This window comes from Petaurus breviceps, unplaced genomic scaffold, assembly GCF_028583685.1.
Source record: "Petaurus breviceps papuanus isolate PSGF00001 unplaced genomic scaffold, PetGlider_PUasm1.0 176, whole genome shotgun sequence".
In the NCBI taxonomy this organism is placed as follows: domain Eukaryota; kingdom Metazoa; phylum Chordata; class Mammalia; order Diprotodontia; family Petauridae; genus Petaurus; species Petaurus breviceps.
The window spans coordinates 4,688,229-4,713,052 of NW_027185771.1; the positions used below are offsets into that span (position 1 = coordinate 4,688,229).

Here is a 24,824-nt window from a genome sequence, read left to right on the forward strand (position 1 = left end):
TATCTTAATTAAAATAAGTATGACTTAAATAAACAAAAACAGAACTGTGTTCCACTTCTAAGGCAGAATATCAATTCAAGTAAAACACTGATTCAGGAAATCAAAGGATAACAGGGATGGGAGAACCCCGAGAGACAATCAGTTCATTTCCCTGTCCTCTAGGTGGGGCCTAAAACTATCAAACAGACAGGAATCTAGTATACTTTAACATACTTCTGAGAATGAAGATTCTATCATTTTCTCTTAGGAATCTAGGCCAGGATTTATCTCAGGCTTCTGAAATATTTCTCCTCTAAAGAGGTCAAGCCAGTGAGCACAGAATTTTTAAAATATATCATTTCATCAAGTAGCCAACACTTTGAAAAAAAGACATAGTTGGTACAAAGGAAAACAGTCACGGTAGAAAGAACACTGACCTCATAGCTGGAAGCCCTTAATTATAATTCTGTCTCCTCCAATTACTAGTTGTGTGATTCTTGGGCAAGTCATATAACCTCAGTGAGCCTCAGTTTTATTATCTGTAATATGGGGATAATAATACACGTTCTACATGTCTCTTTGGATAATTATGAGGATCAAATGAGAATGTATTTAAAGGTGCTTTGGGAACAATAAAGCCAAGCAATTATATGATATCATGATTAAGGCAGAACAGTAAAGACAGAGAGAAAACTTCAAAAGTTATATGGAAAATGAAGAATAAGTATCAATTTCAAAAGGGACTAAACAAATCACTTAAGCCCCCCTTCAGCCCCTTTCTCCCAACAGTGAGTTCTTCTAGGAAGGACTCAGACCAATGCACACTTTATTACTAGGATTTTGCCACCATTCGCTGTGCCTCCCCCCAATCCCCGGCAGATACTTCCACTTCCCACACCCCACTTTTCTGCTCCCTTTCATGGGCTGCTTTATGGCATTATAACATAAGCTCCTTGAGAACAGGGACTGTCTTTTTATTTGTCTATACATTCTCAAATGTCAGGGTTGAATTTTTAGGCATTAAAGCAAACTAGATTTGAGCTGAGCACAGTGCCTGGCATATCAATTAATAAATGCTTGTTGACTTTGCTTATTTTTGAGAGGAATGTTTTAGATGCAGCACAAGTGGGAGAACAATCCTTTAATGTGTGGTCTCTCCTTCAAAGCAAAACTGCTGGTCAGAGTTTGACAGTGCTGCACTGCATGAATATTCTTGATGCCATGTTTTCTAGGCTTTTTTCCCCTCTTTTCTTCTATCTTCTACTAATCATACATAGAAAAATGTAGTCATGTCGGAGGTTTCCCAAGAAATGAAGGGCACATTTCAGAGGCTATTTTTGGCTTAGATTTGAGTAAGGACTTGTCCATTCAGCTCTCTCTCAAGTGAACCACCATAATTGACAAGAGGCTATTAGGAATATGAACCTATTCTGAGTCCCTCTGAAAAACAAAGGTATCTTAGTCTTAGCTACCTAATGCCAGGGATAGCTGTAGAGGTATTGGAGCAAATCAATCCTAGCCCAGCTAGGACCTGACCTAAGCTCAAGGGTTGAGCTGGAAATGGACAAATAAGTTAGCACTGGGCTTTATGTCAGAGAAATTCTAACCTCTGATACAGAGACACCTCTAAATAGCAACTAGGAACAGATTTTTCCTCATCCAATTCAGATCCTGGAATGTTACACACTTCTGGGGTAAGCCAAAAAAAGTTTGGAGTAACCCTTCACAATGTGAAGTCATTCCTGACACACTCATTTATCACTCTGAAGGAATGGAGAATAACACCTGAAACTGTTTCAAACACTTGTAGTAAAATTATAAATCTTCAGAAAAAAGGTACAAAAAATACAATGCAGACTTCTCTATTACTGGAGTGCAAAAGAGCAAGCAGTTACGGTAGCAGCTACGGAAATGCCTATGCCTACAGACCAGGCACGGGCAAATAGTGAGCAATGTAGAAAACACTAATAAAAGTCAGGTGTATGTAAATAAATACCAAAGCTAAGAAGCCAGCATCAGTCAAAACAAGAACAAAAAAATCCCAATTATATGGCTAAAGAAGAGGTAGAAAGGGATTTTTTAAAATAAGAAATCGGCCTAGCTGAGTTAACAAAAAGGAAACCATTTTTCCTTCTCCGTTGTAATGTAAAAGACAGACAAAAGCAAGCCTGATTTTTATGTACAAGATTTTCTCATTTTAATCAAGACCCTGGAATGTTATTTAAGTCTCCAAACAGACCAAGGTCATCTGGTACAACTATTCTTGGAATTCCATGTCAAAGTTGACAAATCCCCAATCTGCAAGCATCCTTGTTTATGTCCATATCCAGCAGATCTGACCATGGAGGAAACAGACTTGCTGACAGATCTTCAAAAACAGTCAAGCTGCTTCCAAATATTTAACAGCACTTTCACCAGTTCTGCCAAGGATTCCTGTATCAAACACATGATGCACTTGACATAAGCTTACCCAAACAGTACTACTGTACCATCCCTGTGGGTCATTTTCAATATGTATTAACTTTTACTCCCTCATACAACATAAATGATGCCTTTAAGCCTAAACTTTCTGCCACTTAGGCTGGAGAGCTAATGCTAATCTGCAAGACTGACCTAGACTCATTCATTACTCTGGGAGAAATTTCTACAGTAAGAGCTTATATACCAGCCCTTCTAAGAATTTCCCCTAAGTGAAATTTAAGGTCACATCTGTTCCATTATTATTTTTCTGTATCACAGGAGCAGCATTTTGTGTCTTCATAAATTAAAAGTTGAAAGGAATTTTAGAGGTCTAATCCAATCCTCTCATTTTATAGAACTGAGAAGACTCAGAAAAGGGGGTGACTCAGAAAACAGGCTGACTCCATTCAGACACCTGGGGTTCATGAAAGAACCAGTTTTTACATCCGAATCCCAATACAGTGTTCCTTCTCCTTCCTACACAACTTCTCCTCCCTCTACTCAACATGTCCAAAACTGAATTCACCATCATGCCCCCCCAACCACTCTTATTTAGAACTTCCCTATTCTTGTCATGGGCACCACCATTCCTCTAGGCACCCAGATTTACAATTCTGGTATCATCCTTGACTGCCCACTCTCTCTTATTCCCTATGTCCAATAAGATGCCAAATATAATTTTATATATAATTATGTAAATTCCTTCTCAGAAAAAAAATGACAACTCCTTGAGGGCGATTTTATTTTTTGTCTTTTGTCTTTTTCCCCCCCCAAAATAGTGATACAAGTTTTCACCAACAAGACAGACATTTCTTTGTTTTTTTTTTTGGAGGGGTTAAATTACTTGCCCAAGGTCACATAGCTAGTTTTTGTGTTAAGTGTCTGAAGCCATATTTGAACTCAGGTCCTCCTAACTCCAGGGCCGGTGCTCTATTCACTGCGACACCTACCCACCCCAAGACAGACATTTCTTGTTAGGTTAAACTCAGTTCCAAAGGGAGTCTATCTTGTGAAGCACTAAAAATAACCAGAGTGGAGAGAGGTATATTACTACCCAACCTTACAGATGGCAGGTAAAAACAAACAGAAAGGCCAAATGAATGATTTCCTTCATGTTTTAGGGAACTGTATTTGAAATAAACTATAATAAGTAAAACTAGAGTTGTCCAGAGCTGACTATGACACCAGAGAAGCAGCTAAAATCTACCTTTGTCTTAGGCCTAGGAGCTAATTTGGTCAATTCACCTAGTGGAGGATGTCAATAAGAGGGTAAGATAAATAAGGGAAATGTAAAAGAATAAAATGAGTACTCTGTTTATTCAGGCAGTACAATATTAAAAGGCAATGGCTTGTGAGTGGCCAGCCAGGCCTGTGATACAGCCTCTCCAAGCTGGAGGAGACTTCAAAGGTCCAGTCCAGCCTCTGAAGAGCTAGGTCAATTATGCGTCTGGTGCCAAATTAGTTTCAATATAACTTCTATGTTTCGAATAGTTACTCTTTTAGGTAGCTAATAGGAAGATATGCCTGAAAGATGAAAATTTCCTGAAAGCAGTCATGAATATACTGTTCTAACTTGCTCATTAGCATCTAATTCTTCTTTATCATTAAATGTCTAGTCAAGTTTGCTACTAGCAGTTGTTTATGTTCTAGATTTACCCTTTGAACTTTATCATAACTTTATCATTCCAGGATTAAAGTCTTCACTTCCCTTTTCCTAGGAGCTTAACAAATGGGACCTCCTTGATCCCTTTCCCCCTGCTCACTCTGCCTGACCCCCTAGATAAGAGCTAGAAGTAAGCACTTGTATACAACAAAGGAAAAGACTGTGTCAGAAGATCTGTGTTCAAATCATGGATATTTAATTTGCTTGTCCTGGGAACTTGGTCAAATCACTTAATCTCACTGAGCCTCAACCTCCTTATTTGTAAAATACATTATTTGCCCTGCTGCACCAAAATGCTGGTGTGAGGTTCAAAGACAAATGCAGATTAGGTGTTTTATAAACCTTAAAGTATTTTTATAAATGAAGCCTTATTAACAAGTTATAGAAAGTAAACTGACATTGTTATTTCACTCATAATACCTAACAGGTTATTGGTATTTGATAAATATTAATAATTATATTTAAGTTTAATAAAGGAAGGAAAAAGAGACATAAAAGGGAGTCTGGGAGAAAGCTGTGTAATGGGAATTCTAAGATAACTATCTTGCATGGTGTCAGTAATGTGTGGATTTCCCAACAGCTGGAAGAACAAAGAGAGTATATTTTATGTTGGTACTCCTGTGTGGAGATCCATGTAGGGAGCTCTCTCTGTTTAAGGACACTCTTAGTTCTTTAGAACTCTATGGACTTTTCTATTTATCATTTTCTGTTTACCATCATTTATCATCTATTTATCACCCTATATTCCGTTCTTTGAAATCTGACTATTCATGAAGCACAACACTGGCTTCTTATATAATAGAACTTGATTATTAAACTACTGACCATCCAAGGCATGAACAGAAGCTCTTCAATATATATTTATGGATTAATTGGTAGGCCAAAATAATGAGAGATGGTTGAGAAAGACAGTCTTTGGGAGCAAAGGCAGAAATTATCACGTTAATATTTAATAATATAAATATTTGGTTTAGTGTCCACAATAACAATTCATGAGATGCATCTTTCCAAAGAAACTAAGACTGCACCATACACATTTCCAAGTATCTATGATATACTTTACTTCATAAGCCTTGGACAATAACTCTGTATATGTGGAAGATGACAACAATAATATTTGGAAAAAATCAGAGGATCACAGGATTTAGAGCTGAAAGAAACATAAGAAAATATTTAGTCTAATCATCTCATTTCATTAAGTTGGAAACTGAGGCTCAGAAAGGAAAAAGGGTCTTGCCCAAAGTGAAGGTGAAAAGATAAAACAGCTAAGTGTCAGCTATCTCAGAGGAGTTCAAAGGAATAAAGGACAGTGGAAGAAGATACCTTTCCCCTTCCATCTGCCATCTCAGGTAAGATCCTTATACATGCTGAAGGAAAAAAGTTAAGGTTAAAAATGAATATGACAAAATGGAAAAACAGCAGCTAGACAAGTGTTGCTTGATATGCAGAAAATCACCCTGGAAGAGCTGGAAGGAAAGAGGCCACTGTAGCCCAACATAGCTGTTGGCAGAGGCCTTCCGAGGCACAATCTGCCACCTACCAAGGCAGCTTACTTCTGGTATAACTATTAACACATTTTACCATGGTCAACCTAAATCGACCTCTCTCCAACTTCCATCCATTCACTTTTACTCCCTCTGGGGCCACACAAAAGAAATCTTGTTAGAAGACAGCTCTCATTTTCCCCACCAATTTTTTTTCTTCTTCAGGCTGACTAGTATCAATTCTTTGTACAGCATATCCCAATCTTCACCATCCATGGTGACCTCCTCCAGAGGTTCTCCAGCTTATCAATGTCCTTCCCAACTGGAGGTGCCCAAAGCAGAACAGAAGATTACACATGTAGTCTGACAAGGTAAAAACACAGTGGCGCTACCATCTTCCTAGACATTCTGGACACCACACACCAATGCAGCTGAACACTGGACTAATCTTGTGCGCCCTGGTTAACACACTAAAGAACCAGAGTGGGCTAGGGATGCACTAAAACTGCCAGACCTTTTGTAGATGCTATCAACATCTGCACCATCTTGTCCTTGTGAAGGGGATTTTGAAAAAAACTAAGTGTAGGGTTTTTATATGAATCCCATAAATTTCCAAGAAACCTGATGAGATTTATTCGAACCGGTGCAGAGCAAAATGAGTAGAACCAAGAGAACAATTCAAACAATGACAACAATACGGTAAAATCAAGTAACTTTGAAATATTAACTCCAATCATGATTCCAGAGGACTGAGGATAAGGAAGCATGCTGAGAGTGGTAATGGATTCAGTGCAAAATCAGACATAGGTATTTTGGTCAAAGCCAACGAGGAAATCTGTTTGCCTGGTCATGAATATGTTACAAACATTTTGTTTTTCCTTTTTGTTCCATCAGGGAGGGAGAAAACAGGTTTTTAATTGGAAAAAAAATTTTAAAACCATTAATCTCTTATTAAATTTCATACTATTAGATTCAACCCAGTAGAGGCAACATGATATAGTGGGTACAGTACCAGGTTTGGCCTCAGGAAGATACAGGTTCAAATTCTACCTCTGGTATTTCCCATCTATGTGTCTGAGGTAACTTTCCCAGGACTTACCTGCTAAGTATAGATAGGTTATGATCTTGATCAGTATAGACACTTCCCAAACTGGTACTGATGAAATCACAAATCTCTGAAAAGATTAAACCCCTCATCCTAGCCTGTTCCAACATTTCTGAATTCTAACTATGTCATCCAATGTGTTAACTATCTCTCCTAGCTTTGTCTCACATGAAAATGTAACTAAACATGTCATCTGTTATTTCATCATGCTCACTTATGAAAAATTCAGAACTGAAGCACTCATAGATTCTCTGGGGTATTCCACCAAAAATTTCCCTCCAAAATGACATTAACCAACCCATTAACAACTATTCTTTGGGTTGAGCTGTGCATTCACTTAACTGTACTACCATCAAATCTACATGTCTTTGTCTTGTTCACAAGGAGAACACGAGAGTTTGTTCAACATTGGTAAAATGTAAGTAAACTATCTACGCTGAGACATATCTCAATAAACAAGAAAAAAGCATTAAATCTACAGTCACTTCAGAATCCTTTTCAACCTTTAAATATATCACCTATAAAAAGAAGACAACCCGGCTGTCCCCTACTAAATGGTACATATATTATGCAGCAAAAACTCCTTTTACTGTAGAACCATCTACTTTGTGTCATTACGCACATCTTGAATTCATGAAATAGCTGTTTATTAAAAATGAATAAATTTGGAGATGATGTTTGTGCAACCATTTTGATCATGGTTAGTTTATTTAACTAGTGCTTGTGGTCAGCCAATCAAAAATGCTATTTGTTGAGGCTGGCAAAGTGGAAGAGAGTGCTAATGTTACTATTTGTTGTAAATATTGTATCCCCTTTTGATGGGCTAAGAGCCCCAAAGGAAGACAAAATCATTAGATTAAAAACAAAGTGTTACTGCTCATTTGCTCATCCTAGCAACCACTGGGAGATCTTGGGAGATTTTGGTTTATACATGTATACGTTCTCTATTATATCTAAAAGAAATAAAGTAATCTGGTGGCCTGAGGAGGAAGAGTTATCTAATATCAAGAGAAATTTAAGGAGATTTTAAGTCATATCAATACTCATTTTTATCACTATATGCCAGTGAATAATAAGGGAATTATTAGGAAGCTTAATTTGCTAATCTACTCATCACTTAAAAGGAAGCCTTTTAGATGTTATCGGAAGATAGCTGACCCCTGTCTTAGACTGACAGCAACAATGACATAGATGAGGGGCAGTATTTAGAAAAATAAAAGAATGAGGGTCTACTGTAGAACAGAAATATACAACCTTTATTGATCATGTACACCATAAAAATGTTTGAACAGCCACTCCCAATATATGTATGCTAGTTTGTCAATTAAATGTGCTATACTATATTTATATATGTACGTTATAAAACATCCACTAAAAAGGAGAGAGTAAAAATAAAAATAAATACTTTAATAATATATTTCTTAAAAGGAATATGTTTTCTTTATTAATAGAGTAAAACCCTTTTTGGTCCTTTTCTTGTCCTAATAATTTTAGTGAGGGCAATATGATTAAATACGCTTCATTTTTTTTACAATTTTGCTTTTATACTCTGTGATACAACTGTTCAAAGGTCTGTTTCTAAGTGTGTTTTATTTAAATACTTGGTATTAGCTTCAAAGAAAAGGGAAATAATAGTCCCAGTGTATTCTGTCCTTATCAGACCTCAGAGCTGTGTTCAATTCTGGGCTATATTGGTTTATGAAGAATATTGATAAGCCAGAGAGTATCCCGAAGAAGGCAACCAAGAAGTCCATTTTCTTTTTTTCTTTTCTCCTTTTTGGAGGGGGGGGAGGCAGGGCAATTGGGGTTAAGTGACTTGCCCAAGGTCACATGGCTAGTTTTTGTGTTAAGTGTCTGAGGCTGGATTTGAACTCAGGTCCTCCTGACTCCAGGGCCTCGTGCTCTATCCACTGCACCACCTAGCCAGTCCAGAAGTCCAGTTTCTTATAAAAATCAGTTCAAGGAACTGGGTATTTTTCAGTTAGAGAAGAAATGAGTTGGGGGGAGGAAGGGGAGAGGGGAAAGATGATAACCGTCTTTAATGCATTTGAAGGGCTATTATATGAAGGAGGGATTAAATTGTTCTGTTTGGCCACAGATGGCAGAACAAGGAACAGTAGGTGAAAGCTTCAAAGAGGCATATTTAGCCTTGATATAAGGGGAAATTTCCTAGAAACTAGACCTGTGGAATGATCTTCTTGGAGAGATGGTGGCTTTTGTCTCCTTGGAGGCCTTTTAACAAAAGCTAAATGGCTAACTATTAGGTGTGTTAACACTGGATGTCCCTTTCATGTAGTGGTTGGACTTAATAATGGCTGATGAGGTCCCTTCCAAAGCTCAAATTTTATGATTCAGTAAAAGCTAAAAAATGCCCTACAGAGGCAGGCAAATCAAAATGGAATAAACACATCATTGGTTGCACTTCCTAAATCATGATAGTAATTCTTAAAATCTCTTCCAACAAATTATAATTATGCAAAGGTTTTCACTGAAATCTGGACAATAAATTTCTATCTTACCTGATGCTGTTGGGGTTAGGGAGGGAAATGGTCTATGGAGGGCAGGTCTCAGGTCTGGAGGGTGGCTGGGTTCCAGATGGGGAGAAAGGGGTGGTAGCAAGTCAGATACAAAACTGCTTGGACTTTGTTTTCTTGGTGATTGATAGCCTTCTTCATCAGCTTCCAAACTATCCATTCAATGTTTTTCTTTTTGAAGGCTGAGGGAGCGTGCTAGGGTTGGGGAGGAATCTAGTTGGATCTGAGGATGCAAGGTCCTTGCAAGCCGTGATTGTGTCATTTGATTCTTGTATTTCTAGACCCTCGAACAATACTTGTTGATTGATCTAAGAGAGAGCTCTGTGCTTGCTTATGTGCACTGCTAGCCTCCCAGCTGCAGCTACTCCCACTACCTCTTGTTACCCACTGCTTGCTCCCACCATGGCTAGGCCTTACTCCTTTCCTTCAAAGACTTTCTTTGTTTCAATTTCTCCTCTATTTCCCATACTGTCCTAGGGCCAAGGGGAGGCAGGGAGGAAAGAAGAACCTCATGTATGTTGCTCCTGCTGAATTAGGGGAAGGGAAGAAGCCAAGCAGAAAGTGACCATCCAGGACCACTGACGTTGGGTATAGATGGGGAAGGGGCTAGGGCTGGGTGGGGAATGACTTATGGCCCCCCTGCTCACCTGACCACCAACTCATCTGCCATGGGAAGATTACTGCAAAGGCAGGTGGTGGCTGTCACACAGAATGTAGGTGACCTGTGGCAGCTGGGGAAAGAACAACAGCAAAGGCAGCTGGTGGCTGACAGTACAGTGAGCAGCTGGGCTGCTCTCCTCAGCTCTGGTATTTTCTTCCCACACTCCACTGGAGCATCATGTGGGCATCCCACCCTTGAGAAAGGTGATAGCAGACATTGTTGGATTCAAAACTAAACAACGTTATCTATACAGAGAGCAGAGATAGTCTGTCAGATAAACTGGAAGGTTATACATATGACCAGCAGCATACTAACCATCCATTTCAACCAAAAGCTGGTTTAAAGTCTGCTCTTCCTCAGTGTTGGAGAAGCCAGACATAGTAGTAGATCTTTTCTTGCCCACAGCATCAATTTCATCAATGTACACAATACACGGGGCCCGGTTCTGGGCTTCTCTAAACAAGCTTCGGACTCGAGCAGCTCCAAGACCTGAAAACAGGAAAGAATAAGAAACTGGAAAAGATAAGGAAATAATACCAACCAGCTGGTAAAGTAATCATGTTCTCCTACCAGAGAATAGGCATATTCACAACAATAATTTCCAAACCCTAAAAGAATGCCATTATGTATAGATATAGCTACTGATAGACAGACATAGACATATATTCATAGTGGTAACCACTCCAAACTATAGCTCACTATCTGCAGATCTCTTGGCTTTAAGTGAAAACTGTGTGATTTAATGACATGATTATCTAAAATGATTAATAAATTTAAAGCTACAGCATCTCAATTTCCCATCTCTATTTCTTTCCCAACTCTGTGTTATTTTGCACATGAAGAAGTAAGACGCACAAAGCTGGGGGAATTCAGAAACAGGTTAAATTTTTCTTTTACCAACTGGGGTACTCAAAAGCTTTTACACTCTCCCCCTCAATTTATAAATACTTTGCTGATGACTCACCTCCTATCACTTCCACAAACTCTGAGCCAGCCATTGCCAGGAATGGCACTTGAGCTTCTGTAGCTACTGCCTTGGCCAACAAAGTCTTTCCACAACCTGGGGGTCCAAGCAATAAAGCACCCTTTGGGACTTTGGCACCAAGCTGGAGGAAGCGCTCTGGACTCTAGTGGTAGAACACATGTTACATGAGCATAGTCATTTGGGGTTTCAAAGAATTTTTAAGAGGAAACAGCTCTAAGAGGTTCTTTTTCTTTTTTGTTGACCCCTTTTGTTTTTCCATCACCTTCATTTCTAAATAATCCCCTCTCTTACCCCCACCCAGCAAGTTATCCCTTGTACAAAAAGGAAAGGGGGGGGGTGGAAGGAAGTTCAGCAAAACAAAGCACGGACCAGGTCTAACAATGTATGCAATGTTTCACAACAACCATCTCCCACCTGTGCAAAGAAGGAAGAGAGGGACATTATCTCATTTTTCTTCAGGGAAAGATCATCATAAGTACAATGTTCATCAACTAATTTATTTCCTTACATATGACCTGATGGCTATAAACTCAAACTGGGAAAAACGTTCAACCATTCCAAGGAATCAACTTTGCAGTTAGGATAATAACCAGTATGTTCACTAGCCAGAGTATCAAGGACCTAAAATGTTTAGGAAGATTCAGTTTGCTTTCCTAGCTGGTAAGTAAGTATATCTGCATATTCAGTAAGTACTCAGTGTGTCTCTATGAAAAGACAAAAGAGACAAATAATATCAAATTAACTACATGCTATGTAGATTATCAATCAATACACAATACAAGTGATTTGGGGGTTTTTTAAGTGGAATTCCAGTTCTGAAGATGATGCACAAAAATGACCCTGACATAATGTTTTCTTCTAGGAAAACTAGAATGCCTTTCATTCTTGCTTACCTAAGATATAAAAAACTCAGAGTCGACTGAAATGATTAATCAAGAGACCTCAAGAAAGGTCTCTAGGCTTCCTCCATACTTTCAGCTATATTTCTGCCCCAGAATTTGTTTCTCACCTTTAGATAATCAACAAATTCCTTGACTTCTAATTTGGCTTCATGCATTCCTGCTACATCTTTGAAGCTGATCCCCTTCCCAAGTTTTCCATCCACAACAGTGAAGCGAGCCATTTTCAGTTGGTTCTGTGTTAGAAAACATATAGAACACGCAATTTTGAAAGAATAAGTCTTACAGGGAGGAGAAAAGAATCAGCCCCAGTACTTCGACCTATCCACCCTTCTTTCACCTCTTACATGCCCATAAACTTATTTCTTTCCCATATCAGTATTGCCTCTGTCCACAGTGCCCTGTAACAAGAAGCAGAATTCATTAAGGACAGAGACATTATGAAAAGAAAGTAAGTTTCCTTCCATGATGCAAGAAAAAACATCAGTGTTTAATACAACTGGCTATTGAGAAATGTGGTTGGCTGGTAGCATTTAACAGCAATTTTTAGGCTCTTCTTCCATGCTTTCAAAAGTTGTTACTTATGACTGCCAGTGTGAATAAATGACTTGTGAATTATCTCACATGCTCAGTTTATAGGGCCTCCTCCACCCTTATTACCAAGCCAAACTACACTTCAATCTATAGGAATTCATTTAAATTAATCATTTGATAAGGATTTAGATTCTGTTCACACAGCCTGAGTTAAAACTAGTTATTATTTAACCTCCAATCACTCTATCAGAATCAGATATATTGACAATATGACTGAGCATGATCTCTGCCACCAATTCATTTTCATTTTTTATTTATATTGTAATATCTGGAAAAGAAGAAATGGAGACAAGTTCTGAGGTTGTAAATACAACTGAATATGATTTATGCAACTTACAAAGGCACTGAATCCCCCTTCTCTTCCTGTCATCCCAGCAAGGCGGAAAATGCACCATAATATAGCCACACCTACAGCTGTCATTCCCAGGGCATAAAGTGCACTAAAAAGAACAAAATAGACAAGTTACAGGCTTTAAATCATTACAAATGAAACAAGGTAATAAATCTACAAATAGTGAATAGCTCTTTGACACTCTCAAAAGTGAGAAAATTATGTGAGACTTTACAGAAAAAAATGCCACAAATCTAAGTCCTTCCTGTCCAATTCATATCAATTAGTATCTTAGATAAGTTGTTGTTTTTTTACTGAAGTCTTCATATATAAGCAAAATTTCAAAATGTACCATACAAGGCTTCAATTCAGTGAATGCATCCCCTAAAGCAGCTTATGCTACAAACAAAATTCTAACTATTCACATTCCATAAATTCATCAAATCACTTAAACTGAATATGGGTTCACATAAGGTACCCCAGACATTGTGCAGAAATGATCCAAGACCTAGGATCAAGTGTTCACTTAGAAAAGGATAATGAGCATAGCAAGAATCTCATCCATCTTTCTCACACTCATCATAGAGCCAGAAATCCTTAAGCTTCTTAAAAAACATGGCCTACATGAAGTCCCATATGGATCAAAAGACCTTGTAAGATAACTGAAGAACAAAGGGAATCTCAACACTAGGCAAATTCCCACTCTTTCATATCATGGGAGGCAAAGGATTTTTCTGTGCCACTAAGGAAAGTAAAAAATCAGAGCCTGACTGGGATCCCAGCTAGACAAAGTTAGGCCACACAAGGACCTCATGTGAAGAACCACTACTAATCACCCACAGCATTTTGAAATAGGAAGTGACATAACTCCTTCCAAAGTAGTGCTTTTATTTTTTGTTTTCCGTGGCTCAGGGCATGCTGCCATAGAATAACTCAATAAAAAGCATTTTTGGTTGTCTAATTCAGAAAGGTTTAGTATTTTTCTAATGAGGCAATTCCATTTTTATTTCTTCTGACAGTGATGAAGGGAGTAAACTTAGATTATAGAAATGTCTACTTTTCAAGTTCTACATATTGAAAAACAGAAAAGTAAATAATTATGTGGATAACAAAGAATCATTTGCTGTATACCAAAGGTGGAATAGGTCTTTTTTCTAACAAAGTAACTCTTCTCTCAAGGATTTAGCAGTTAATGGAGTTGTAGAGATCAGCAATGACAATATTCAATGGTTCAAAAATTTTTATTTTGAAAAATAAGCTGATCATTTAAAAAGAAATGTAAGTAAAACACTGTAACAACAACAAAAATACCTATGCCAAAATAACTGGAATATCAGCATATGGGAGAAAAATTTAACTATATCTTTTGTGTACCAATGAGCCAATAAGGGAAGCTCTTCATCCCCTAAGAGCCCCAGCCCAAAACCCACCCACCCAGACCCCATCAGGATCTCCCTTTCCCAACAGTGTATACTATGTATACCCTTTAGCCTTGCCACTGATTCTGAGGGTGTACCCTAAGGACTATCAGATCTTCCCATCAGCCCCACAATTTAACTCTCCTGTATATGTGGTCTTCACTCATTTTATCCCTTTCTTGTCCCTATTCCTGACTTCAAACCCTGCTCCCCATATCTTCTCCCTTTTCAGCTTCTTCTTCTGTGTTTTCTTCCTTCAATAAAAGGTACCCTCCAAGAGGGCAGGAACTGTCTTTTTGCTTGTGTTTTTATCCCCAGTACTTAGCATAACGCCTAGCACGTGGTAAGCAACTAAGAAATTTTTGTTTCCTTCCATCTTTTCTTCTTTGAGAGAAAGGCCTCTTTGACTTTTCAATTTGTGTTCCTAGTGCATGGCCTATAACAAGGCACCTAGCCACTCATATCCTACAAGTTCATTTTCTCCTTGTTCTTTCTTTTTTGCCTGGAATATTCCTATGGTAAAACCAAAACTTTTACCTCCTTGGTATTTTGTTTTCAATAAAGGACTATACTGGCTTTCAAGGTAGTAGTTATATAAATGTGACAAGAACACCTGATTCCCCTGACATTGTGTCCTACCATTAAATTGAACTCACAGGGCTCTAAATCAACATCAAATCTATTCTATGTCTGAGCTATAAGTCAGAAAACCTGAGTTCAAATCCCAAATCTGTTACTTAGTACCCATGTGATTCTGGGCAAGTCTCTTCATTTCTCTAAGGCTCAGTTTTCTCATCTGTACAATAAAGGAGCTGGATGATATATCCCTTCTACCTCTATGTTTGAAATCCTTAGGTCGCAAGAGGAACACCTCCACCCAACTCACCATCTACAGCTCTTTTGCCAACAACACAATAAAATTTTCATTTGACCTTCATTTCCACACTTTTTATCTTCCACTTTGTCAGAAACTGGCAACTTCACAGATTTAATTAATAACTAAGTCACAAAAACTGGAAAATACTGAAATATTTCAAGCTAAGTTATATTCCCTTCTTTCTAAATTTTAAGTATTTCTTGAGTACATTTAATTACTGTTCCCACAAGGAACTACACTGTTAAATAAATGCCCCTGAGATCTCCATTTCTAGTTAGTTTCAAAGCTCTTTGAGGGTTTCTCACTCCCTCATATTATCATGACTTGGTAGAAATGAACCTGACCTACTTAGAGCTGTCATGAAAAACACTGAGGCCATCATCATACTTTCCAAAGAAGCCTGTCCGTTTGTAGGACACTGGAATCCTGTCTCTGCTTTCAATGTTCAGTTCATCTTCAGCTGCTCGAAGCTTCTCTTCAAACTTGTCAATATTTGCAACCTGCATCCGGTACATCAAGGTAAACCGCTGGGGACACAAAGCAGAAGAGGCCAGTGATGTGAACAAGCCCCAAATTGAAGAGACTTGACAACAAAGCAGTGGACTGTCAGAATCTTATAAACCTATTGGCAGTGTTTATTTCATTTTTTTTCAATACCATTAAGCATATCTAGGATGTCACAGATCTTTTTATCATTTCAGTTTCAAAAGATCCCTTGATTCCTTGACTCAACTACAGCAAAAATACAATTGACAAAAATGCTCTATCAGCTGGATATCCTCCTTCCCTCTCCCACTAACACAATAGATAGTTTCCACTATCAGGAGAAAGGCAGATTAAAAGAAAATAAACTAAAATCAAGGAGAAGCTTTATGTTTTTAACCCTATATCCTGAGCTTAATACAAACACTGCCTAAATTCTGTATCATCCACAACTTTACACAGCAAAATGAGGTCTCAAGTTTGAATAAAAACCATAATTTTCCACATACTCTATTGAGGTATTAAGTAAACACATTTCAGAAAAAAATTCAACAATGAGAGGTAACATGCAAAGCAGAATGAGCACTGGACTTGGAGTCAGACTTAAGTTTCCATATCAAGTCTGTCATTTGCTACCTTTGTGACCTTGGGTGAATTCATCTAACTGGGTCTCTGTTTCCAGAGGGTTTTAAGGTTCCTTCCAGTTCTGTGACTGGAAATTCTGTTCCTTCCCATACAGTGACTTTCACCTGACTGAAAAAGGAATTTCTGCTTAACCTCCAAAATCTAATTAGCCAAAATATTTCCGTTCCCCTCAAGATTCCTATCAATGGAGGTTCTGTTGTGATATTTCCATCATTTTAAAATCTATTCTTTTAGGCTCTTCATAAAATTTTTTTTCTCTGTGATTTTTACTATTCAATTATTTGTAGGCAGCTACATGTTCTCTCCCTAGGAAAATTTACCTAAGACACTTTGTCCCTATCACATTCAAACTTAAATTATACTTCACTTTGTCAATCAAAATTAATTTATTAAATGTTTACTATGTGCCAGGTATTGTGCTATGTATTAGGAATACAAAGGAAAAGAAAAAGTAGTCCCTGCCTTCAAGGAGCTAACATTTTAATGGGAAGACACAGACACAGATACACATACAGGTATGTATGTATATATGCATATGTGTGTATGTATGTATCACAAAATACAAGAAAAATATGGAGTAATCTCAGAGAAAATGGTACTAGCCAATGGAGGGGACCCAGAAAGTCCTAGCAGAGCAGGTGGCACGTGAGCAGTCTTAAAGGAAACCAGGAATTCTAAGGCTCAGAGGGTAAGAGGAAGAGCCTTCCAGGAATGGTGAATAGACAGGTATTGAGAGATGGAAGACTGAACATGTTCAAAGAACAGCAAGTAGGTCACTGTGATTAGATCACAGAGTGCTTAGGCAGAAAGTAAGAAGATTAGAAAGGCAGAAAGGGGCTAGCACAGTGAACTTCCAGACAGAGAACTCATTTTATTATGGAAGTATTAGGGAGCTACTGGAAATCATTGTAAAATAGTTGGACCTATGCTTTAGGAAAGTCACCTTGGCAACAATGTGGACAAGCAACTGGGGATGGAACACAAATTAGAAGGCTAGTGTAACAATACAGAAGAAAAGGGATGAAAGACTGAAACAGAATGGTAGCTGTGTGAGCAGAAAGATGGGGAGGCACATGAGAGAAGTTGTGAAGGCAGAAATGAAAATATGGCAACTGTCATTCATGGAATACATGGGGTGAGCTAGAGAAAGGTGTCATTGATGATAACAAGACTGTGAATCTGGGTGACTAGAAGGTGCCCTAGACAACAACGCCGAAGTTCAGGACCTGACAGTTTGATAATGAATTCTGTTTTGTATATTTTGAATTTTTTCAACCTATAGGATATTCGATTTGAAATGTTGGTGACTCCAGAATGGCACTTGGGAAAGAATTGAATACGTAAATCTAGCAGACTAGAGCAAGATAAATACATCTGGAGGTAATCCAAATAAAGATGATATATGACCCTATGAAAGCTGATGAGATCACGAAGTCATGAGGAGATACAGAGAGGAAAACGAGGGCCTAAGACAGACTCAATTAATAGGCATGATACAGATGATGATGCAGCATGTTCACCTGCAAAATTATTCACCTGCTTTCCTCACTTTTAAACTATTTATAGGGGCGGCTAGATAATGCAGTGAACAGAGCACCAGCCCTGGAGTCAGGAGGACCTGAGTTCAAATCCGGCCTCAGACACTTGACATACTTACTAGCCATGTGACTTTGGGCAAGTCACTTAACCCCAATTGCCCTCCAAAAAGCAAAAAAAAAAAAATAGCTATTTATAAAACCAAGATAAGCCAGTAAAAATATGTAGGAATCTAATACAAACCAGAGTTCTGAATGCTCTGCATATTCTCAACTCTAGGGGACCTTATTAACCTGATTTCTGTGCCCCTCAACTATGATGTAAACATTCATTCATTAATTCAACAAGCATTTACTGAATACCCATATGCCAAGAACTACAGAACTGCCTATATGCCAATTAGATGCTCAAAAATGAAAAAGTCTCTGCAGAAGACAAGTACACAGAGCAATAAATGCAAAACAATGTTGTAGAGAGAAAACTAATGACTGCGGGTTAGGAAAGGTCTGTTTTGTGTTGTGTTATGTGGGTGTTTTTGCCTTTCTATAGTCTTTTTTAAAAATATTTTCCCCAATTACATATAAAAATTTTTTTAACATTCATGTTTTTTTAAGTTTTGAGTTCCAAATTCTATCCTTTCCTTCCTTCCCTCCCCCCTCTCTGAGACAGTAAGCAATCTGATATAGATTACATATGTACAATCATGTAAAACATATTTCTATCTCAGGAAAAAAAACTTGGCCCCCCCTTCCCCCAAAAAAGGAAAGAAGGAAAAAAAGAAAAAAATGGTATGCTTCAATCTGTATTCAGATGCCATTAATTCTTTGGAAGCAAATGTCTTGTTTCATCGTGAGTCTTTTGGGATTGTCTTGGATCATCATTGCTGATAAAAGCTAAATCATTCATAATTGTTCATTTTAAATATTACTGTGACTGAGTTCAATGTTCTCCTGGTTCTGCTCACTTCACTCTGAATCAGTTCATGTATGTCTTTTCAGATTTTTCTGAAATCATCCTGCTCCTTATTTCATATAACAATAATATTCCATAACAATCATATATCACAACTTGTTTAGTCATTTCCTAATTGATGGACATCTCCTCAATTTCTAAGTCTTGGCTACCACAGGAAAGACCTATTTTGAAGGTGGCAATTGAACTTGAGTTCAAGGAAGTTAGAGATCTCAAGATGGGAAGCACTTTGAGCAGAGGGAACAATCTGTGAAAAGGATGGAAATGGGAGAAGGACTATAAGGTACAAGGAATAGCAAGTAAGTAAGACAGTTATGGAGGGATAAGAAAGTGCTTGAGGGGAGTAATTAATGAGGGGGAGCAATAACCAAGCTGGAAAGGATACCTGAAGTCAGATTATAAAAGGGCAATAAATGTCAGACAGGAATTTTTATTTTACCCTATAGCCAAGAGGGAGCCATTGGAGCTCCTTGAGCATCATTACCTAAGTGACTTGGTCACATCTGTGTTTCAGGAATAGTGCAGAAGTATAAAAGAGGGATTAGAAAAGAGAAAGACTAGAGGCAGAAAGAAAAATAAAGTTACTCCGGTAGTCTGAGTGGTGATGAGAGCTTGAAAGTCAATTAAGGAAAATGTCAATATTTGCCACATATCACTTAATTGTGGGATACTTAGGGAATATATGTATGTATGAATTTTCAAGTTGTGTTTTATTTATACCATATCAAAATGAACAACTGTATCTAGTGTATCCCTTTATCTCCTAATAATCCCTAGCCACCAAGGGAGGCTAAGGGTGGTGGGTCTCTCTAGGTTCACAGTCCTGAATTACAGTAGGGCTAAAGTCCATCAGCTGTCCACACTAAGTACAGTCCAAATGTGAACCTGGGAGAAGGCCACCAGGTTGCTTAAGGAGGTTCAGGTCAGAAAAATGGAGTAAGTTAAAGCTAACATATTGATCAATACTGGGACTGGGCAAGTTAGTGGCCACTGTACTTACAGCTTGAGTAAGACAGGAAGTCCTAGTCTCAAAAAGAAAAAGCAACCACCCTGCAGGAGTCTAGGTTGTTACTATAATATTAAAAATTACTTACTTAGATATCAAAACATAAGCATATAAGTTATCCTCTTGTTCGATTTGGGGGAAGTACAAAAATATCAGTAGGAAGATAAAGACCCACAAAACATGAGAACTGCATGACAAAATCTAGCTTCATTTCCAGAATGCTATTAACAACAGTATAAGGAAATAGTTTTCTAGGATTTTTCCACCTGGATGTCATTTAAAGTTGATGCTTCCAGTGTGTGTTCTTTATACAGATTCATATCACAACATAATTTTCATAAAATTTCAGTAAACTCTCAGGGGCAGCTAGGTGGCACAATGAGTAAAGCGCCGGCCCCAGAGTCAGGAGGACCTGGCCTCGACACAACACCCACACAAAAAAAAACTAGCCATGTAACCTTGGGCAAGTTACTTAACCCCAACTGCCCTCCAAAAGGCAAAAAAAAAAAAAATCAGTAAACTCTGAGAGAGTTTACTGGGGAGAAAAGGGGGAGATTTCCCATTGCAAAATTATTATTTTGGCTAATCAGAGGCTTCCCAAAAGTATCCAGCAGTGATTAATTCTCCTCCACCACTACTACCATCTCAGTTAAGTGGATACCTTAATTAATATATAATTTGAGGGTCGTTGGGTGGTGCAGCAGAAAGAACACTGGTCCTGGAGTCAGGAGGACCTGAGTTCAAATCCATCCTCAGACAGTTGATACTCACTAGCTGTGTGACAGTGGGCAAATCACTTAACTCCTATTGCTTTGCCAAAAAACAACAACAACAAAAAAGCCCATTTAATTTGAAATGGGTAAGTTGTTTGAGGATGGGTCAATACCAGGCCAAGAATGCCCAGATGGGCCCCCACAGTCATCTGTATGATCAAAATCAAAGGTAGCCCTTCATTTTTATTTGCATTCATCAGAATGAAAGCAAGTCAAATATACAAACAATATATATATACTCATTACCATGAAAAAAGAAATACACCTTTAAAAACCCAAGACAAGTGAAACTTTAAGAAGGAGGCATAAATCATTCTCAAGATATTTCAACTGATACCAGTAACAGTTCCCTAACCAACCAAGCACTTTTTTGGATCAAATTATCTCCTTGCAATGTCATGATTCTGCACACACATTAAGAATCTTCATCTCCTGTAGGAAAACCGAGATACTAAAGTTTTGTCGGTAGATTTGTGAACTGAGCCTACCATTCTTGAGAGCAATTGAAACTATGCCCTAAGGGCAAAAAAAAAAAAGCGCACACACTTTGATTCAGCAATACCACTACTAGGTCTATATCCCAAAGAGATCATAAAAAAGGGGAAAAGACCTAAATGTACAAAAATATCTATAGCGGCTCTTTTTGTGGCAGCAAAGAATTGGAAATTGAGGGGATGTCCATCAACTGGGTAATGGCTGAACAAGTTGTGGTATATGAATGCAGTGGGTATTGCCCTATGAGAAATAATGAGCAGGCAGATTTCAGAAAAAGCTGGAAAGTTTTAAATGAATTGATGAAGAGTGAAGTGAACAAAACCAGAACACTGCATACAGACAGCAACAGCAACCCTGTGTGATGACAAGTTCCTACCGTGTTTCCCCGATAATAAGACATTGTCTTATTAATTTTTTTGGACAGAAAAACACCAGAGGGCTTATTTTCAGGGGAGGGCTTATTTTAATGAACATTGACAGCAATTTTAATAAACAGGTAAATGTGAACAAAAAAATGTACCTTTATTCAATAAGCAAATCACTGGGGAAGAACAGGATGACGCGCTCACTGCTGCAGCTATGATTGGATGCAGCTCGGAGCGCGGCATGCGTTTCACGGGGGGTGGGGGGACGGTGCATACAGAGGGTACCATAATATAGCGTGTAGCGCAGGGGATCACCTTCACTACAGTAGCAATCTCAACAGGGCTTATTTTCGGGGGAGGGCTTATTTTAGAGGAATCTTACACAGTAAGGGGAGGGCTTATTTTCGGGATAGGTCTTATTATCAGGGAAACACGGTAGTTCTTCTCAGCAATAATACAACAATTCAAGACAATTCCAAAAGACTCATGATGGAAAATTCTATCCACATCCAGAGAAAGAACTATGGAATTTGAATGCAAATTGAAGCACACGGTTTTCCACTTTTTTGTTTTTTCTTTCTCCTGATTTTCCCCTTTCATTCTGATTCTTCTTTTACAACATGACTAATATGGAAATATGTTTAATATAATTGTACATGTATAATCTATATCAGATTGTTTGCTATCTTGGGGGGGTAAGGAGGGAAGGAAAAAAATTTGGAAATCAAAATCTTATAAAAATGGATGTTGAAAATTATTTCTACATGTAATTTTTAAAAATAAAATACTATTTACATTTAAAAAAGAGAGTATTCATCTTCACTATGCAATGAGGTTTCTTTTTTAACTTTGGAAAACATCACAGTCAACAGCTGTCATTCTGGTAGCAATACCTCTTCATTTAGTCAATATGCAGTGTAGATAGGGGTGGCCAGGTGGCGAAGTGAGTAAGAGCACTGGCCCAAGAGTCGGGATAACCTGGGATCGAATCCGGGCTCAGATACTTAGCACCACACCCAGAAATAACTGGCTGTGTAACCTTGAGCAAGTTACTTAACCCCAATTGCCATAAAAAAATAAAATATGCAGTGTAGATACATAGATAGGCAGACATTGCAATAAGACAAATCAATAAATCATTACATATTTAATGACACATATAACTAGCATCGTCCTGGGTGCTATACCCAATGAATTTTTCTGCTGTATAACTTTAGTGAGACCCAAAAAATGATCCAAGGCATAGAGATAAAGAAATATTCCCACCGTCATGACAACGTTCTAGCTTCTTGGTATAAAATAGCTTGTCACTAATTTATCCAGAATTAATTCCCCTGTGCTAGAATTTTGTCAAAGACCCAAAGCAAAGACTTTTGCTCAAACAATCCCATTCAAATGCTATCACCTCTGCAGGGCAAGAGCTCCCTAACCACTCAAGTCACCTCTCCATCCTCTATATTCCTACAGCACGTATCATCAGCTTAATGCTTATGGACTGAAAGTTCAATGAGCATCAATTGAGAGATATGGCAGCCAAAAAAGAAAACACCATACATTTCTATTTGGATGTCTTATTTGCTTCAGCAACATCTTGAGAGACAAAGCTTCTAGAACCAGCAACTCGCATCCTTCTGTATCTTGCCCTCATCAGACTACACCTGCTGTACTGTGTTCAATTCTGAGAGTCACAATTTAGGAAGAACAATGACAAACTAGAGATGACCCAGGCCATTTAATCTCTGTTGATATGGAACAAAAACCTTAAAAGTCCACGGCCAAAACCATTCAAGGATAAAGAATACTTTTTTTTATTTTTAAACTTCAAGCTCTGCAAACAGAGAGTCAGGAAATAGACCCCAAAATGGCAGTAACTTCTATTTTTGTCTAATACTAAAGGAATGAACAAAGAAAAGTACATTGGGGAAATGGGAGTGAAGGCAGGTGTCAATTCTTCAGAAACATGCTAAGAAGAGACAGTTCTCAAATACTGAAATGGATCTGTGATCTCATTGATCCGAATGCTTCCTCCAATAATGAGTCATCAGTGCTTGGAGGTGACTCTGTGTTCTCAAGGACAACACTAGTGAAGCACAAGTTATATAGCAGGTTCTGTTATGACGGAAATGTTTTAGGTATGCTCCCTGCAACAAATCAACTCTGTTTTCTAAGGATATGCCTAACTAATAACAGACTCATTTTCAGGAGACTGATGATGAATTCTTTGGCCACAGAAACTTTTTTTTTTGGTGGGAGGAAGGCAGGGCAATTGGGGCTAAGTGACTTGCCCAAGGTCACATGGCTAGTAAGGGTTAAGTGTCTGAGGTCGGATTTGAACTCTGGTCCTCCTGACTCCAGGGCTGATGCTCTATTCACTGAGCCACCTAGCTGCCCCAATAGAAACTCTTAAAATCCAGTAATTCGACTACGCAAAATTCATTTATTGAAATATAGTATGACACCCTGCTCATTCTGTAGGTATTGTTGGTTTGTCTAGGAAAAAAGGAATAACGTAGTAGAAGGCCCATGTTCTTCAAAGGTTATTCATAAAGCATAAATTTAGAACCAAGAAGGCCTTCAGAAGTAATCATTCCAACCATTTCATTTTACACAGGAGGAAACAGAAATTCAGAGGTAAATTTGGGGAAGCAATGGGAAGACCACTAGATTTGGAGACAGTGGACCTGGGTTTGAATCCTAGACTTGACATTTAACACTTAATGTGACCTTCAGCCAGTAGTCACTTAACCTCTCTCAGATTTGGTATCTTCATGAATAAAACAAGACAGGTTGGAATATATGACCTATAAGGTCCCTTCCGGTTCTAAATCTATGTTCCTAAGAAACTACTTTAAGGACAAACAGATGGTAAGTGGCAGAGCAAGATTTAAACCCAAACTAACGTGTTTTAGAGTATTCAAACTTAAATACACATAGAAAACAGAAAAGGAAGAAACAAGGAGGAGATGACTTAGAAGATCCAGCCCCATTCAGTGGCATACCTGAAAATTCAGGAGCTGATCTTCATCATATGTGTGTTGGAAGTTTTGATATATCTGATGTTAACACAATATGCTTGGCAATGATACAGTAATGATAAATGTGGGCAATTACTATTTTTTTTATCTTATGATTTAGATATCTTCCAGTATCTCTCTTGCTCTCTAAAGCTAACCCATCTAACTGCCTACTAAGTCACATTCCTGGCTCCTATATTTCCATCATCTCTTGTATGTTCAGTCTGTCTCTCCACAAGTTCTTTCTTCTAGTCAAATGTGCACACAGGCTTCCCTTATCTTGGAAAAATTCTCACTTGACCCTTCTCTAGCAACCATCTTAATTCTCTTCCCAAGGATCAAGTTCCTTTACCCTCTACTCTTCTCCCTTTATATTTATTCACAGCTGACCACAGTAGGTATTTAATAAATGTTTATTGATTCTCATGGCTTCAATGCTCATTGCTATGTTGAAAATTACCTGATTTATACTCAGCAGTAGTCCTGTTCTCTCAAATGAACTAGTTCCAAATCTCTGTATACACCGTACATTTCTATTTGGATGT

At 38.1% G+C, this 24,824-nt stretch overlaps 1 protein-coding gene across 2 annotated transcripts in view; it reads right to left on the bottom strand.

Annotated features, from left to right (window-relative positions):
• Positions 1 to 24,824, bottom strand: part of SPG7 (SPG7 matrix AAA peptidase subunit, paraplegin) — an 89,406-nt gene that overhangs the window by 26,479 nt on the left and 38,103 nt on the right. For both annotated transcript variants that reach the window (XM_069085535.1, XM_069085536.1), the window contains 5 exons: positions 15,378 to 15,517; positions 12,702 to 12,804; positions 11,881 to 12,006; positions 10,851 to 11,013; positions 10,202 to 10,375 (listed from right to left, as the gene is read on the bottom strand). In XM_069085535.1, the coding sequence (XP_068941636.1) occupies positions 10,202 to 10,375; positions 10,851 to 11,013; positions 11,881 to 12,006; positions 12,702 to 12,804; positions 15,378 to 15,517 (706 nt within the window). The remainder of the gene's footprint in view (positions 1 to 10,201; positions 10,376 to 10,850; positions 11,014 to 11,880; positions 12,007 to 12,701; positions 12,805 to 15,377; positions 15,518 to 24,824) is intronic.